At 41.3% G+C, this 18,445-nt stretch overlaps 1 protein-coding gene across 3 annotated transcripts in view; it reads right to left on the reverse strand.

Annotated features, from left to right (window-relative positions):
• Positions 1–18,445, reverse strand: part of ARHGAP24 (Rho GTPase activating protein 24) — a 680,670-nt gene that overhangs the window by 93,226 nt on the left and 568,999 nt on the right. For all 3 annotated transcript variants that reach the window (XM_044304151.1, XM_044304143.1, XM_044304167.1), the window contains one exon: positions 2,996–3,118. In XM_044304151.1, coding sequence (XP_044160086.1) covers positions 2,996–3,118 — 123 coding nt within the window. The remainder of the gene's footprint in view (positions 1–2,995; positions 3,119–18,445) is intronic.

The raw sequence follows: 18,445 nt of genomic DNA on the forward strand, positions 1-18,445 counted from the left end.
AAACTGGTGGCAAGTGGCATCTTGGCAGCTGCACGCTTGACTTTTCTCAGTTCATGGGCAGTTATTTTGCACCTTGGTTTTTCCACACGCTTCTTGCGACCCTGTTGACTATTTTGAATGAAACGCTTGATTGTTCGATGATCACGCTTCAGAAGCTTTGCAATTTTAAGAGTGCTGCATCCCTCTGCAAGATATCTCACTATTTTTGACTTTTCTGAGCCTGTCAAGTCCTTCTTTTGACCCATTTTGCCAAAGGAAAGGAAGTTGCCTAATAATTATGCACACCTGATATAGGGTGTTGATGTCATTAGACCACACCCCTTCTCATTACAGAGATGCACATCACCTAATATGCTTAATTGGTAGTAGGCTTTCGAGCCTATACAGCTTGGAGTAAGACAACATGCATAAAGAGGATGATGTGGTCAAAATACTCATTTGCCTAATAATTCTGCACGTAGTGTATAACTTAAGCTCATATTGAGAAATGAGGAGACTGCTGCCAGCCGATAGTTTGGAGAATGGCACAATATAAAGACTCAATTTCAGTGCTAGCCAGTCACAATCCTGGTTCAATGGATACCTCTTCAAGATTGTGAAGAAGGGTACAGGAATAATAAAGGAATGGTACAGCATAGAGCCATAAGAATAGATGCTGCTCCAGAATTGTTATTACATGGGGAATGCATGTAGCTAATAAACCAGACATGTCAGGAGCAGTGACAGGTCCTCTTTAAAGAGCATCTGTCAGCAGGATCAATCCTATTAAAGCAGACTCGATCCTGCTGATTACAGTGATGCCTGCCTTGTGAAAATTGGTTGCAACATTCCTGAAATAAAAAAAAAAATTAATTATTTATGAAAGTGAGGGCTTCAGCACACCGAGGGGCAGGGTCTAGCCTCTCTGTGCACCTCAACTCCTCCATGTTCCAGAGTTTTCACTCCACTTGGTGCACTGAAGCCCTCACTCGCATAAACAATAAAAGTCTATTTTCTCCGGAAGGCCACAATTGATTTTCATAAGGGAGGTATCATCTTAATCAGCAGAATCAAGTCTACCAGGCAATATATCGGCTTTAATAGAGTTGATCCTGCTGACATATGCATCTTAAGTCCTATGTCTATAGAACGTCACTATGTATGGATAGATCAGATAGAGAAATTCAATACAGAACGAGAAAAGAAATGTTCAACTTTCACTTTGGGTTTGAATGGTTAAGACTGAACTCTAACTCATATTTTTTAGATGAGTAAAGGAGAATACTTTAAAATTTTCATTTTCTTTTTATATCCCGTTATTTAAAAAGGGGACTTTTATTCACTGAAATTGGTACCTGGGATTCTCCTCTTTCATTCAAACTACTGGTAGTAATGATACTAATGAATGAAAAATTGTAGTAATTTACAAGTATACAGTGTCATTTTATATTCATCCGATATGTTGTATTACAATCCAGGGACTGAATAAATAACATGGTGCAGATAATACCAAATCCACATAATACCCAGTAGCTATTGTGAAAGGTTGGCATCATGCAGACTTGTGTTAATAACAAAATACTCAAGCCTGGAGACGGTTGCAGTTATCAACCCACAGTATAAAAGAGGTTTGGCAGGCAAATGGATATTCATATAGAGATCATTGATCTCTGTGGACTAATGAAGTGCTGGTGCATTTATAAATTTCCATAAGCTAATGAGACCTAAGCAGGGATTTGCATCTATTCATACTTGTAAAAAATGGCAGAAAGGGGATAGAAATGAAACCTCTCATCTGTATCGTGCCTCATACTTGGATGTCATTTTTTTCAGCACTGTATTGCTGTAGGGATGACATAACCCTACTGATGTAAAATGCAGGACTGCACCAATAGGGGCCCCTCCAGAGTTTGACATCTGATTCAGGTGATGGTGGCCATCTTTACAACATGAGAAGACACCAGTATAAATGGTGCATGGTAGGCATGGGTTCTAATACAGAACTTTCAAAAACTTCTAATAAGATGATCAGATAAACAAAAGTTATTAGCAGGATATACTGCCAATGGTGCAATTGTAGGGAGTGCCCAAGTAATAGTCACACCTATATTATAAAACCCATATAGAAAGGAAGTCTTGGCGTGGTGTTTCTTTTACCTCAGACACAGTTGAGGTTTGCTGTCCTAGCCCTTCATCTAAATAGCCTGGCCAAGACAACCTTGTTTGATGGTTCACTCCACGGCAAACTGGCACATGCACTGCCAAAGGTGTTATGCTACTATTGTGGTGTAAAAAACCCTCATATCATGGTGCATGCTATATTTGCTCCATAATTTTTAACTTCTAATGCCACTCTTCACAAGTGGTAAGCACAGTGGGTAGGGTTTAGGTTTCAAAGATAATCCACTTTGTAATGCTGTTTCCATGTACACTGTTAGAATGTATGTGTTCCATGTGGGAAAAGTTTGTCAAGGTCGAAGTTGAGCAAGACTTCGGTAAATGACTTTGGTATTCCTATCTGCATATTTAAAAACATTTTAAAATAGGAATCTGAAGTTGGATACTTCGGTACTGGCGGGTACCTCAGTAACGAAGCTGACGTCGGATTCCTATATTACAATGTTTTTAAATATGCAGATAGGAATACCAAAGTAATTCACCGAAGTCTTGCTCAACTTCGGCCTTGACAAACTTTTCCTGCATGGAACACATACCGTACATTCTAATGCTGTACACGGAAACAGTATTACAAAGTTTTTTAACAAATCGACTTCGGATCATCTATGATTCGAAGCTTGATTCACTCGACTCTAGTAGAATTTTAGCATTTCTGAAAATATAGATAGTGCTATGGAAAATTTTAAATACCAATCAAAGATTCTAAAAATATATATTTGACATAAAAACTAGATTTAAATAAATCAATTTATGATGACAAATTCCCTCTAAGGTTACTCACTGCAACTCCTGTACTGTATTGATACTACTTATTATTCTGATGGGATGCAAAACTCACCTCCTCCAAATGGTGCCCATATGACTCTGCGGATAGACTTCACCCAGTCTTCCATATCATTCTGCGTGCTGGCCATAAGAAGGTATGTCTCATGGTTGGCAGTCATTCGCTCCCGGTCTCCTCCTGTACAAATCAAAACAAAATGATATAAACTTACGATAAGAAAGTGATCAAATTTGGTTCAGATTTTGTGGTATTTGTGCTATTAGTTGACCATGCTCTATATAGGTGGCATTAAAATGTGTCAGGTTAGGTCTTGCACTGGATTTATTGTTCAGCAAAACACCAGTTCTATTTGACAACCCTAGTAGCCATCTCTAGGAGCTTGTTTTACATCATCAACTGAATAGCATCCAACCCCTTTCATTTGTAAAGCGTTGCAGCTCCACTATTTACAGAACTTGCGGCTCAAAAACAATTGCTTTAAAAGGTTATACAAACAGGCAGGCAGCGTTAATGCAAAAGGTGATTGTAATATTAGCAAACAATTCATTTCAGATATCTTAAAATAATATATTCTTTCTTCCTCGTAGACCGTGGAATATACAGTTGTAACACAGCTGTGTAATGGCTTTAGATATGGAAGAACAATGCAGTTACCTAGTAATAGAAAATCATCCATATGTGGAGAATGATAAATTTAACCCCTTCTCATCGTAGCCTTTTTTTTGTTACTTTTTGTTTTAATGTAGCATATATAATGTTCTGAGAAACTTTGTTGGATGGAATGGAAAACCCTGCAATTTGACCCTTTGGTATGTGAGTTCTGTGTACTAAACTGATATGTGAAAGGGTTGTCCTTAACTTATAGCATCTGACTAGTGGGGGTCTGACTGTCTGGAGCCCCACTGTTCACAAGAAGGGGGTTCTTAAAGTGGTTCTGCGGGAATAATGATTTTCTTGCAAGTACCCTCAGTCTGCCTCTGTAAACAGAAGACTCATACCTACCTGCTTCTCGCCAATCCGGTCCTCCACGCTGCCTCCCGCATGTCCATGTTTCTGCTTCCAGAGTGGAGTTTACATCTGCTGTAGCATGAGCATGGTCATATGCTCTGCTGCAGGAAATGACTGGCTTCAGTGGTGACACAAGCAGTGGCCACAAGCAGAAAGTCACCGCTGAAGCCAGTCATTGGCTGCATCGGAGCATGCCCATGCTGCAACAGATGAAACGCCTCATGGAGATCAGAACATGGACATGCGTGAGGCAGCATGGAGGACCAAAGTGATGGAAATCAGTAAATATGGATCAGAGGCAGGCTTAAAAAAAAAAATATATTCCCAAAGAACCCCTTCAAAATCTCCTAATAAATAGCATGGCGGTTGAGCGTGCCACTGCCAGCTCCATTCATTTTCTAGGCCCCCAAAGCTTGACAACCCCTTCTATTGCCCAAACAGTAGTGGGCAGTAGACTCACAGCTAGACACAACACTGTGAGAAGGAAGAGGGGATAGGACTGCTCTCCAGGGGCACATTTACAGTATATATTTCTTAGTTTTAGTTGCAATATGAGACACTATAGGATTAAAGATACCGTATGTATACTGTATGTCCCCATTCCATAATGGTCATTTTGATATATAGGATGTATGTATTATAGAAGCGGGAGGCAGACCTAGAAGCTGCACTGCGGCATGTGGTGGATTTTAATAAAAAAAAAATTGTTTGTCTTTAATTTTTTTATTTACTTTTTTTTTTTAAACTTTACAGTTTGTGTCCTCATTAGGAAGTACAATACCTTTGGGTGACATTTAACTTTTAACTTTTTAAAAATTTACTGCTGCGTACAGGGGGAATACAACCCACCAGAGAGGTTGTAATGGAAGAGCTGACAATTTTTTGTGTATTTTCCATGTTAACAGTTGTTTTAATCACAGTTACTGTAACTAAGATAATTCTTCACACGAAAGCTGGCAATAAGCATGCAAGAGTTTAGGAAAGTATAACCAATATCCTTTACAGTAACTGTTGCTATATCATGGACAAACTCTTTAAGAACTGCTTTGTTTTTTAGCACTTTATACTCTCTGACACTTTATACTTCAAATCGCTGAGATGTACATTGCCTGGAGATTAAAGTTTCGGGTCATCACCCTTTCACTCTATATTTGGAGTGCTGCCTCGTTCTTTGGATGTGTCTATAGTGGAGCAGAAGCCTGCCTTCCTTCAGGATTTGCACCCTGTTCACACCATCTGACTGTGCTGCTGCTTTATTGCTTTATCTGCATTTGTATATATATATATACAGTCATGTGAAAAAATTAGGACACCCTTTGAAAGCATGTGGTTTTTTGTAACATTTTTAATAAAAGGTTATTTCATCTCCGTTTCAACAATACAGAGAGATTAAAGTAATCCAACTAAACAAAGAAAACTGAAGAAAAGTCTTTTCAAGATCTTCTGTAAATGTCATTCTACAAAAATGCCTATTCTAACTGAGGAAAAAGATAGGACACCCTCACATGTATTCCCTATTAAATTGGCTCAGATCTCACACAGGTATATCACACCAGGTGCACATAATTAGTAGATCGTTACTCTGCATGTTGAATGAGGCTTGCCCTATTTAAACCTCAGACATTTAGTTTGGTGTGCTCCTGACTGTTGAAGTGAGAGTGAGCACCATGGTGAGAGCAAAAGAGCTGTCAGAGGACTTCAGAAAAAAGATTGTAGCAGCCTATGAGTCTGGGAAGGGATTTAAAAAGATCTCAAAAGATTTTGAAATCAGCCATTCCACTGTCCGGAAGATAGTCTACAAGTGGAGGGCTTTCAAAACAACTGCCAACATGCCCAGGACTGGTCGCCCCAGCAAGTTCACCCCAAGAGCAGACCGCAAGATGCTAAAAGAGGTCTCCAAAAACCCTAAAGTGTCATCTCGAGAACTACAGCAGGCTCTGGCTACTGTTGATGTAGAAGTACATGCCTCTACAATCAGAAAGAGACTGTACAAGTTTAACTTGCATGGGAGGTGTGCAAGGAGGAAACCTTTGCTTTCCAAGAGAAACATCGAGGCCAGACTGACATTTGCCAGAGATAAAGTTGACAAAGACCAGGACTTCTGGAATAATGTTCTTTGGACAGATGAGTCCAAAATTGAATTATTTGGACACAACAGCAGAGGACATGTTTGGCGTAAACCAAACACAGCATTCCAAGAAAAGAACCTCATACCAACTGTGAAGCATGGAGGTGGAAGTGTCATGGTTTGGGGCTGCTTTGCTGCAGCAGGACCTGGTCAGCTCACCATCATAGAATCCACAATGAATTCTACTGTGTATCAGAAGGTGCTTGAAGAACATGTGAGACCATCAGTTAGAAAATTAAAGCTGAAGCGAAACTGGATCATGCAACATGACAATGACCCAAAACATACTAGTAAATCAACCAAAGATTGGCTGAAAAAGAAGAAATGGAGAGTCCTGGAATGGCCAAGTCAAAGTCCAGATTTGAATCCCATTGAGATGCTGTGGGGTGACTTGAAAAGGGCTGTACGTGCAAGAAACCCCTCAAACATCTCACAGCTGAAAAAGTTCTGCATTGAGGAGTGGGGTAAAATTTCCTCAGACCGATGTCGAAGACTGGTAGATGGCTACAAGAACCGTCTCACTGCAGTTATTTCAGCCAAAGGAGGTAACACTCGCTATTAGGGGCAAGGGTGTCCTATCTTTTTCCTCAGTTAGAATAGGCATTTTTGTAGAATGACATTTACAGAAGATCTTGAAAAGACTTTTCTTCAGTTTTCTTTGTTTAGTCGGATTACTTTAATCTCTCTGTATTGTTGAAACGGAGATGAAATAACCTTTTATTAAAAATGTTACAAAAAACCACATGCTTTCAAAGGGTGTCCTAATTTTTTCACATGACTGTATATATATATATATATATATACAGTACAGACCAAAAGTTTGGACACACCTTCTCATTCAAAGAATTTTCTATATTTTCATGACTATGAAAATTGTAGATTCACACTGAAGGCATCAAAACTATGAATTAACACATGGAATTAGATACATAACAAAAAAGTGTGAAACAACTGAAAATATGTCATATTCTAGGTTCTTCAAAGTAGCCACCTTTTGCTTTGATTACTGCTTTGCACACTCTTGGCATTCTCTTGATGAGCTTCAAGAGGTAGTCACCTAAAATGGTCTTCACTTCACAGGTGTGCCCTGTCAGGTTTAATAAGTGGGATTTCTTGCCTTATAAATGGGGTTAGGACCATCAGTTGCGTTGTGGAGAAGTCAGGTGGATACACAGCTGATAGTCCTACTGAATAGACTGTTAGAATTTGTATTATGGCAAGAAAAAAGCAGCTAAGTAAAGAAAAACGAGTGGCCATCATTACTTTAAGAAATGAAGGTCAATCAGTCCGAAAAATTGGGAAAACTTTGAAAGTGTCCCCAAGTGCAGTCACAAAAACCATCAAGCGCTACAAAGAAACTGGCTCACATACGGACCACCCCAGGAAAGGAAGACCAAGAGTCACCTCTGCTGCGGAGGATAAGTTCATCCGAGTCACCAGCCTCAGAAATCACAGGTTAACAGCAGCTCAGATTAGAGACCAGGTCAATGCCACACAGAGTTCTAGCAGCAGACACATCTCTAGAACAACTGTTATGAGGAGACTGTGTGAATCAGGCCTTCATGGAAGAATATCTGCTAGGAAACCACTGCTAAGGACAGGCAACAAGCAGAAGAGACTTGTTTGGGCTAAAGAACACAAGGAATGGACATTAGACCAGTGAAAATCTGTGCTTTGGTCTGATGAGTCCAAATTTGAGATCTTTGGTTCCAACCACCGTGTCTTTGTGCGACGCGGAAAAGGTGAACGGATGGACTCTACATCCTGGTTCCCACCGTGAAGCTTGGAGTAGGAGGTGTGATGGTGTGGGGGTGCTTTGCTGGTGACACTGTTGGGGATTTATTCAAAATTGAAGGCATACTGAACCAGCATGGCTACCACAGCATCTTGCAGCGGCATGCTATTCCATCCGGTTTGCGTTTAGTTAGACCATCATTTATTTTTCAACAGGACAATGACCCCAAACACACCTCCAGGCTGTGTAAGGGCTATTTGACCATGAAGTAGAGTGATGGGGTGCTGCGCCAGATGACCTGGCCTCCACAGTCACCGGACCTGAACCCAATCGAGATGGTTTGGGGTGAGCTGGACCGCAGAGTGAAGGCAAAAGGGCCAACAAGTGCTAAGCATCTCTGGGAACTCCTTCAAGACTGTTGGAAGACCATTTCAGGTGACTACCTCTTGAAGCTCATCAAGAGAATGCCAAGAGTGTGCAAAGCAGTAGTCAAAGCAAAAGGTGGCTACTTTGAAGAACCTAGAATATAACATATTTTCAGTTGTTTCACACTTGTTTGTTATGTATATAATTCCACATGTGTTAATACATAGTTTTGATACCTTCAGTGTGAATCTACAATTTTCATAATCATGAAAATAAAGAAAACTCTTTGAATGAGAAGGTGTGTCCAAACTTTTGGTCTGTACTGTATATATATATATATATATATATATATATATATACAATTTATATCAGTTTTAACGTCATGGAATGAATGTGAATTATGATGTATCATTTTGGAAATATTGATAATTTCAGTACACTCCCAGTATGTTCCAACTAAAAAGTATTTGCATTTTGTAACCCAAATATTCCCAAACAAAGCCCACAAATGTAGAGACAGCTGACAAGTATGTGTGCTATGCTTTGTATTCCTATTAGATGAATGAAGAAAGATGGAACTGTGGGAACAGAACACACTTATCAAAACTAGATCAAAGCTAAAGTGAAGGAGTTGCCCATAGCAACCAATCAGACATCACCTTTCAGACCCTATAGAAAATGAAAGCAGTAAGCTGGTTGGTTGCAATGGGGAACTACTCCATTTTTCCTTTGTACCAATCTCCACTGATTTTCAAAAACATACACAACATCGTTCACTAAAATACATGACAGAAATATATAATTTCCAGAAGCTAAAAACAGCTTTGTTTTTCACATCTTTATTGTAAGTCTCAATTACAAATAATCACCATCTCAGTGGCTGCCAATAAGTCAGGAAATAATTATGAAGCAGATTCAATTAACTTGAGGTTTATGAACATGGTTCTAAGTTTTACCATGTTGTGTACACAGCTATCTTATCACATGTGCTAGCCACCGTCAGGTTCTGTTTTTCCAAAAGTGAAAATATCCTAACTTCAGGAGCTTCTAGTTCTCAGAAATGAACAAGATCCCCAACAAACTGCCCTAGCTGTGAAGAATGTGCCATACTAGGCAGTGGCAGACTTTACCACCGTGCAAATCAAGCAAAGGAGCAGACATACCGCCTGCTTATCAGTGTGATGGGGCAGAGCTTAGTGGTGTAATGGGAGGACCTTAGCAGTGTGACGGGCCCCTGGACATAGCTTTGCTTGGAGCCCCAGAAATGCCAAATCTGCCCCTCATACTAGGTTAAAAAATGAAACCACCTTAAAGGGAAGCTTACTTACCTGCTTTCCGTAGCTGACTCCCCACTCCTTCTCCTCCAGGCATGCGATGCTCTGCTGGGGTTCCTCGCTGTAAAATCCAGCATTCCATAGCTTCGGCCAATCACTGATCGTGTCGGTAATCGGCTCCTCTTACAGCATGACAAATGGTCACATGATGCAAGGGTATCCGGTCTCCACCGTGGCCAGTGATTGGCTGTGGCAATATCAAACCGGATGTTTACAGTGGGGGAGCCCAGAGGAATATCACAGGCATGGAGGAGAAGGAGAGGGGAGTCAGCGCCGGGAATCAGGTAAGTAATCTTATTTTTACAGGTCAAGCCAAGTGGGACCCCTCATTCTTGCACAACCCTTTTAAATAGAGCCAGCTCAAAATGACTTTACATGAGGAAGCATGAGGAATATATGTGAGATGTCTGGTTGCCAGTATCATCACAAGTTCCATCTGTCAATAACTGTCTGTCAAATGCTTGTGTGGCCAAAAAGTAATCCTTTAAAGTGTCCCCACATGCATGCTCAGCTCAACGGGTGCTATAAAGGGGAGAAGGGAGTACGACACTGTCAGACACCTCATGATGGTGTACAGTATAATCTCTGAGGATAGGGAAAGTTGAAATGTAGCACCCTGATCCTTATCTTCCCTGATGTATGTCATAGGAGGAGAGTCAGGAGGCCACTATACACTGTACATTAAATGGTTGGCTGGTCCCACTAAAAGTGGCAAGTTTGGCCAACATTAATGCAAAGGGTATGTCCACACTATTGAACTTATTCACTTAAAGTAAATTTACTGAACTCAAATACATATAAACTGCAATATGCAGGGGTCACAACCATGCACTATTCTCAGAAATACCGAGGTCTTTACAATATCTGTGATAACGTCAGACATCATCTGAAGCTTACCAGCTTGAACACACGGAAATCCTATTCAAAGCTGTAGGAGATCTGCAAATATCCTGTCATCAGATATAAAGAACAGTTTTTCAAAACCTGTCAACCAGTAAATGAGAAGGATATGGCAGTATATCGACTCGCTGCTGATTTAACAGTTTCTATTGAGCCGGAAACAGCTATTTAGTGTTTACCCGTGATATCAAATTTTGGATTCAATGTTCTCTTTAACTTGCAAGATAGGAAACCAAATGCTCAGTACAATTACTAATAACTTAATAATAGAACTTTAGTATAGAGCAACATGTGTTTGTGTACCTATGATACACTGATCATTTTTATTATTTGGCAAAGATTTGTAGAAACATATATTACGGTATTATTATTATTATTCTTTTATACTCAGAAAATCTTCAACCAAAAGGAAACGGTGAAGCTGGGTAAATGGCTTATTTTATGTTATTTCTGCCTCCCTAATCCTTACTTGAATGAGTTTTCTAACTTCGGTTACTAGATTTTCTTGAAAATATTGTGACTATAAGCTGATCTCAAAGGCTTGGTACAGGGAAAAAGAAGTATACAACAAAACTCTGGATTCAGAGGTCAAAAATTGTTAGGAAACATTATTTCCTGTATATTTACTTGCAAGTGCAAGTGCTGCTAAAAATTACAAGGAAGAGGCACTCCAATATAACCTGTATATCACATAAAGGAGGGCCTCATTCACATTGTGGTACAATTGTTCAGGTAGTGGCACTCCGACACTCATAAAGTCTATGCGCTAAGTGAAAGGGCTGCCAAAAATTACAAGGAACCGGCACTCCAATACACCCTTTATTACACATAAAGGAGGGCATCATACACAGCCTTGAAAAATTATGATTGATGGCCTGCTGTGACCCTCTAAAACATTAGGAGCAAGGGCCTTCTGAGCATCTAAAACATTTAGGCGAGGGTCTGGGGCTGAGTGGTGGAAGGGGTGCATGGGAATACAGTGTATCCAATATACCATAAAAACCACATTTAGAGTGCATTTATGTTCAGATGCTAACCTCTGGTGGAGTTGAGAAGTCAGGGGCAAGCCAGGCCTTGTTCATTTTTTATAAGAGTCAACTGGTCAGCATTTTCAGTTGACAGTCGGATGAGCTTATCAGTTAAAGGGCTTCTGTCAGCCCACTAAACCGTTTTTTTGTTTTGTTTACTAATAATCCCCATACTGCGAGCTCCCTATACATAAGTTAAATAATCATTTTGGTTCAGTAGAATTTTATAAAAAGCTATTTTTAAAATATGTAAATTACCTTGCTACCAGCAAGTAGGGCGTCATTAGGATCGGAGGATGTGGCTGCTACCAGCAAGTAGCCGCCCTACTTGCTGGTAGCAAGGTAATTTACATATTTTAAAAATAGCTTTTTATAAAATTCTACTGAACCAAAATGATTATTTAACTCATGCATAGGGAGCTCGCAGTATAGGGATTATTAGTAAACCAAAAAAAAAAAAAAACGGTTTAGTGGGCTGACAGAAGCCCTTTAATATGACCCCAACAGCGCTAAATACAAGCTCTGACAAAACGCTGGCAGCAGGGCAGGCCAGCACCTCCAATGCGTAGAGTGCCAGTTCGTGCCACGTGTCCAGCTTGGACATCCAATAGTTGTAAGGCACAGAAGGATCACTGAGGACGCTGACACGGTCTGCTATGTACTCCTTCACCATCTTCCCAAATTTTTCCTTCCTTGTGACACTAGGCCGCGCATCAGGTTAAGGGTGCTGGCGAGGTGTCATGAAACTGTACCAGGCCTTCGAGAGTGTTGCCCTGCCTCTGTCGGAACTGCTGTGTGTTCCCCTTGTGTCCCCTCCTTGGTTGGCCAAGGAACTACGTACTTTGCAGCCAGCGTTGTCAGCTAGAAATTTTTGGAGCATATTTTCTGCAAGGACCTTCTGATATTGCACCATTTTGCTCGTCCTTTCCACCACAGGAATGAAAGATGAGAAGTTATTTTTGTAGTGGGGATTGAGAAGAGTGAACAACCAGTAATCGTACAACGCGAGGGTCACGGGAAAGGCAGCCTAACATAAAGTCAGCCATGTGTGCCAGAGTCCCAACAGACAAGACTTCGCTGTCCTCATCAGGAGGATGACTCTCAATCTCCTCATCCTCTTCCTCCTCTTCGGCCCATCCACGCTAAACAGATCGAATAAACCTGCTATGGGTACTACCCTCTGTAGCGGAGGCAACCTCCTCCTCATCATCATCCAATTCATGCTGGGAAGACGAAATGAGGGTGGTCTGGCTATCATCCTGTGTAATGTCTTCCCCCATTTCCACCTCTTGCACATGCAAAGCGTCCGCCTTCATTGTGAGCAGCGAGCGTTTGAGTAGACACAGAAGTGGGATGGTTACGCTGATAATAGCGTTATCGCCGCTTACCATCTGTGTTGATTCCTCAAAGTTGCGTAAAACCTCACAGTGGTTAGACATCAATGCCCACTCGTCGATTGTTAACAGCGTAAGCTGACTGGAAAGGTGATGACCATGTTGCAGCTGGTGTTTCACTACTCCCTCTGCTGCTCACAAAGCCTGGCCAACATGTGGAATGTGGAGTTCCTGTGCATGATCATCTCGCACAACAGTCAGTGAGCTGGCAATTTCAAGGTCTGCTGCAGCATTTCCAGACTAGCAGAAGCTGTCGATGACTTGCAGAAATGGACACACATGTGGCGCACATTCACCAGTAGCTCAGGCAATGTGGGGTAGGTTTTAAGAAACCGCTGAACCACTAGGTTGAACACTAGGGCTAGGCATGGTATGTGTGTGAGCTTGCTGAGTTCCACAAAGTTACGGCCATTATCGGACACAACCATGCCTGGTTGTAGGTTGAGTGGCGAGAGCCACAGCTCAGTCTGGTCCCTTATCCGCTGCCACAGCTCTGCTGTTTGTCACCTAAGCAGATCAGTTTAAGCACAACCTGTTACCGCGTCCCCACTGCAGTGCTATACTGCTTCCAGCTACTGACTGATGGCTGACTGGTGCTGCAAGATGAAAATTCAGAGGTGGGAGTGGAGCAGGAGGCGGAGGAGGAGAAGGGGTGGTTGCAGCCACTAATGTAGGTGGTGGTGAAAACCCTGATGGAAGTAGGGCCCGCAATCCTTGACGTCAGTAGCACCTGTGCAACGTTCATCCAGTGTGCCGTCAGTGTGCTAGCTGATAGTGCTTGCGAAGGTCCAGGTCCATGGCGGGAGGCCTGTGTCTTGAACAGGGAACTGGCCAGCGTGTAACACAGGTGAAGAGGAGGCAGTGGTGTGACTCACAGACACTGATTGTGGACCCAGGCGTTTGGCACACCTATTAGGGTGCTTTGATACCATGTGGTGGATCATGCTGGTGGTAGTGAGGTTGCAAGTGTTCATGTCTCTGCTCATTTTGGTACGGCACAGGTTGCAAATGACAATTCTTTCATCGTCCGCACTTTCCTCAAAAAAGCGCCAGACTGCGGAACAACTACTCCTTGGCAAGGGAGATTGCCGCAAGAGGGTGCACCGGGGAACATTTGTGGGCCTGTTTGGTGTGGCCCGCCTTCTCCCTTTTGCCACCCCACTGCCTCTTCCAGACTGTTGCAGTGTTGAGGATCCCTCCACCTCTGTACTGCTATCCTCACTCAGCTTGCCACCTTCCCAGGTTGGGTCAGTGACTTTTTGGTCCAGCACCTCCTCTTCCACTTCCTCACTCTGGTTATCCTCCTGACTTGTTGACCTAACAACAACCTCAGATATTGACAACTGTGTCTCATCCTTATTATGAACCTCTTGAGACCCTAATTGCGTTTGACTTATTGTCTCATCTTCATCATCCACCTCGTGAAACACTAATTGCCATTCCATCTTCTGACTGTGGATGCTCAAGAGTTTCGGAATCAGGGCACAAGATCTCCTCATGTCCCTCTTCAAGGGGGCTTGGCAAGAGGCCCAAATTAAGGAATGGCGATGAAAAGAGCTCCTCGGAATATCCGAGTGTGGGATCACTTGTTTGTAAAGACTCTCCATAGTGGGAGGAAGGAGGATCAGGACGAAGATTCTGTTGACTAGAGTCTTGGCTACTGAGACTGGACTTTGTGGAAGACAGGGTGGTGCCTAACGGACTGGAAGCATTATCTGCTGCAATCCAACCACCCACCTGGTCGCACTGGTGTGACGTCGAGAGTGGTGTCCTGCGCCGTTCTGCAAACTGGGACATGAAGCTAGGTATCGTGGATGAGTGTGTTTCTTGTGCTCTCGCGGCAGGCACAGTTTCGCCGTGTCCAGGGCCACAGCCTCTGCGTGCAACATCAGCAGCACGGCCACTTCCCCGTCCCTTACTGCTCGCCTTGCGCATATTAAATGGTATATATGCTTGCAAGAATGTCACACGTACAGTAGCACAGGTTTTGTAAGTGTAAGCACAAATAAAGTACACAGAATGTAAGATATTTTTAGAATGCGCACACGTTAAACAGGAGACGTAGCACAGATAATGTTGCTGTCGGCAGCATCTATGAAAAAAGTACACTCAATGTCACAGATAATTTTAGGATGCGCAAACGTTATACAGGAGGTATAGCGCAAGTAATGTCGCTGTCACTACCACCTAATAAAAAATTACACTGAATGAATGTCACTGATATTTAGGTTGCACAAATGTTATACAGGAGTTAAAGCGCAAGTAATGTCGCTGTCACCAGCGGCTAATAAAAAATTACACTGAATTAATGTCACTGATATTTAGGATATGCAAACGTTATACAGGAGATGTAGTGCAGGTAATGTAACTGTCCGCAGCGGACACCATCTACAGAAAAAGTACACTGGATGTCACAGATACTTTTAGGCTGCGCACACGTTACACAGGAGATGTAGTGTAGATAATGTCTCTGTCACCAGCAGCGAAAAAAAATTACACTGAATGTCACTGATTTCGGATGTACTAACGTTATACTGGAGATGTAGCACAGGTAATGTTGCTGCCACCAGCAGCCCAAAAATTAGACTGAATGTCACTGATATTTAGGATGCGCAAACGCTATACAGGAGATGTATCGTAGGTAATGTAACTGTCCGCAGCGGACACCGTCTATGGAAAAAGTACACTGGATGTCACAGATATTCTTAGGCTGCGCACAAGTTACACAGAAGATGTAGCGTAGATAATGTAACTGTCTGCAGCAGCCAAACAATTGCAAGCTATTTAACGCAGGTTGCGCTAAAAATATATATTGCTGCCAGATACAACAATAGTCTTTAAAAGGACTTTTGGGTCTCTAAAAAGTTTTTTCAATAAAAATATTAGTATTTCACTCTGTACACTATCTGTCCCTTCTTCAGAACAGCTCTCCCTGACTAAGACTGAGCTGAATGACGCGATGACGCGTTCCGGCCAGCCAATCACTGTAATGCCAGTAACAGACATGGCTACTGCATTACAGTGAATGGCAGTACTTACCTGCACGTTTATTGGCTGCGTAACAGCCAACAAACGTGTGGGGAGGAGACTCGGAAATCACGCTTGAGCACACGTGGTGTTCGGCCGAACACTGTGATGTGCCGAGCATCGCGATGCTCAAGTAAAATTAGTGTTCGGCCGAGAATGCTCACCCACTACTCGGCACCTTTAGGCTCTACTCACACTGCATTTATTTTAGCAAATTTAGGTATTGTGAGGATTTTGAATAAGTATTAAATTGACAAAGTTTATGGGTATTTTTGGTACTAGTATGCCAATGCAGTGCATGCTTTATCAGGCATGTTATATGGCACTCTGGGAAGCATATTTTGTAGAAAATAATGAAATGTTATTCAGCCAGGTAACCTAGAACTGACATTGAATCTCCAAAGTCGCTACAGACGTCAGTAAACATTGTTATTTTCACATGGATAACAGAAATCTTTCCATTATGTGCACTGCTGACACACAATTTAGTAGAAGTAGACCTATCTACCCTCATCAGATCTGGAACCAAGGAAAAGAATAGGCAATTGGATAGAGATTTAGAAAATGGAAATTACTCCTCTCCTTATTAAAATAAAGAAGCGGGGTGGTTCTATGGTAAAGAAAATACTTCTGCTCAACATGTGGGTTCCGGAGTCCTTGTAAAAATGTGAAGCCTAGTTGAGGCCATTAAAACTGCAGTATGTGGCTTTACATTATTTCTCTTTCCAAAAAATAACAAGTCAAAGTAACAATATAGACAATACCTAATAATGGGTGCTATTCCTATAAATGAATATCACTCATATGCTTCAAGGATCCCTGCTGCTCGGACTCTGCTTGTGAGCAAAACACGCTATATACAAAAAGAAGTGTCCAGCATCTTGAGGATCCAAAAACTGAGGCTTTATTCAGATATAAATCCATAACTGTAGCCAAAAAACTGTACAAACTATTCTTAAACATTTCGGACACACACTGTATCCTTATTCATTGCAGTATCTGCTATGAATAAGGACACAGTTTGTGTCCGAAACACATAAGCATTGTTTGGCTACTTGTACGGTTATGGATTTTTGTTTGCCCCAATTTTTGTATCCTCAAGACGCTGGACACTTCTTTTTGTATAGTGCTATTCCTATACACAGCAAAAGGCCATCAATCCTATCATCATCTACACCAGATTAATACAGCATATTTATCTGAAGATGATACTTTACCTAGGGTACAGTATATAGTACATACAATTATGTATTGCTTGTTTATATAAGACTGGTAAGGACTAATTTAAGACAGGCACACATAGATCTTGATCTCGTCAGAAATACCACCAGCACAATAAAAATAGCGTTATAGCCAGCTATATATTGCAGATATAAATCATTCCCTGCCAGTCCTGGTCATTTAAAAAAATAATAATATCCAGATTCCTGAATTATGGAGATATCCTTACTACCTCATTGCTTGTTGTACCCTTCCACTTCCAATAAATCATAAGTGCAGTATTTTCACAAATTACTAACACTTATGGCTATAGGCCTACATGAAAGACTACACTGTTGATGTAAAAAAGCATGGTCAACTCAATAATGTCAGATTGTGCAGTAATCCTTTTCCTCCAAACAAAGCATTTTGAAGGAAGGAAGCCACTGCTGTCCAAAAAGCATTGATGACAATTTTAGGTTTGCCCAAGACCATGTGGATGTTCCACAATGCTTTGGGGAAAATGTTGGTTGGACAAATGAGACAAGTGGAACTTTATTTTTATTTTTTGGCATGCATGCACAACGCTATGTTTGGAGAACACTGCACACCAGGACCAAAACCTCATCCCAACCGTGAATATGGTGGAGGGAGCATCCCGGAGCTGCTTTGTTGTCTCAGCACCTGGGTGCCTTGTGGTCATTGAGGGAGAAATGAATTTTAGGTTGTATAAAAAAAAAATTACTGGAAAAAGTAAGGGCAACAGTCCATGGCTGTGAGCTATGAGCCACTTAAAATACTAAAAGAAGTACAAAAAGTTGCAAAACATATCGCAGATGCCACAATCTGCACCTTTTGCCCAAACCAATGATAAATCTGATCCGGTGAGTCTTTTTATTATAACATTAATATATATGTAATTATCTATTTAAATTTGTAGTGTTCAGATTAAGTTTCAAAGCCGCCTAGATTATTTTTTAAAGTTAACGCTGTTCTATGATTATGTGTAACATCATAAAATGAAAGAAGTTGAAGCAGCTGCCAAAACATTATCTCATAAAATAAAATATTCTTCCCTGCTTTACATATCAGCATGTAAACTTTTCTCCAGACTTTTCCATGAGTAACATCAATCTTTCCTAAGAGGCTTGTCAAGTCTGAAGTAATTTGTATGCAAACAGAAAGCATTTGATAAAGTAATGACACCGGGGTATGAATTGTGAGCTATTTACTCCAGATTTCATTAGGAAGCAAATTACTCAAACTGTTACTTAGAAAGTGTGCAAGTAAAATTGCTACATAATACCGGCAGTAATTCTCATGTAGGAAAAAGAATGAAATCTATAAGTTAATTGAAACTGTCAAAGGAAGACAGCACTTTACC

The sequence above is a fragment of the Bufo gargarizans genome, chromosome 1 (genome assembly GCF_014858855.1).
Source record: "Bufo gargarizans isolate SCDJY-AF-19 chromosome 1, ASM1485885v1, whole genome shotgun sequence".
In the NCBI taxonomy this organism is placed as follows: domain Eukaryota; kingdom Metazoa; phylum Chordata; class Amphibia; order Anura; family Bufonidae; genus Bufo; species Bufo gargarizans.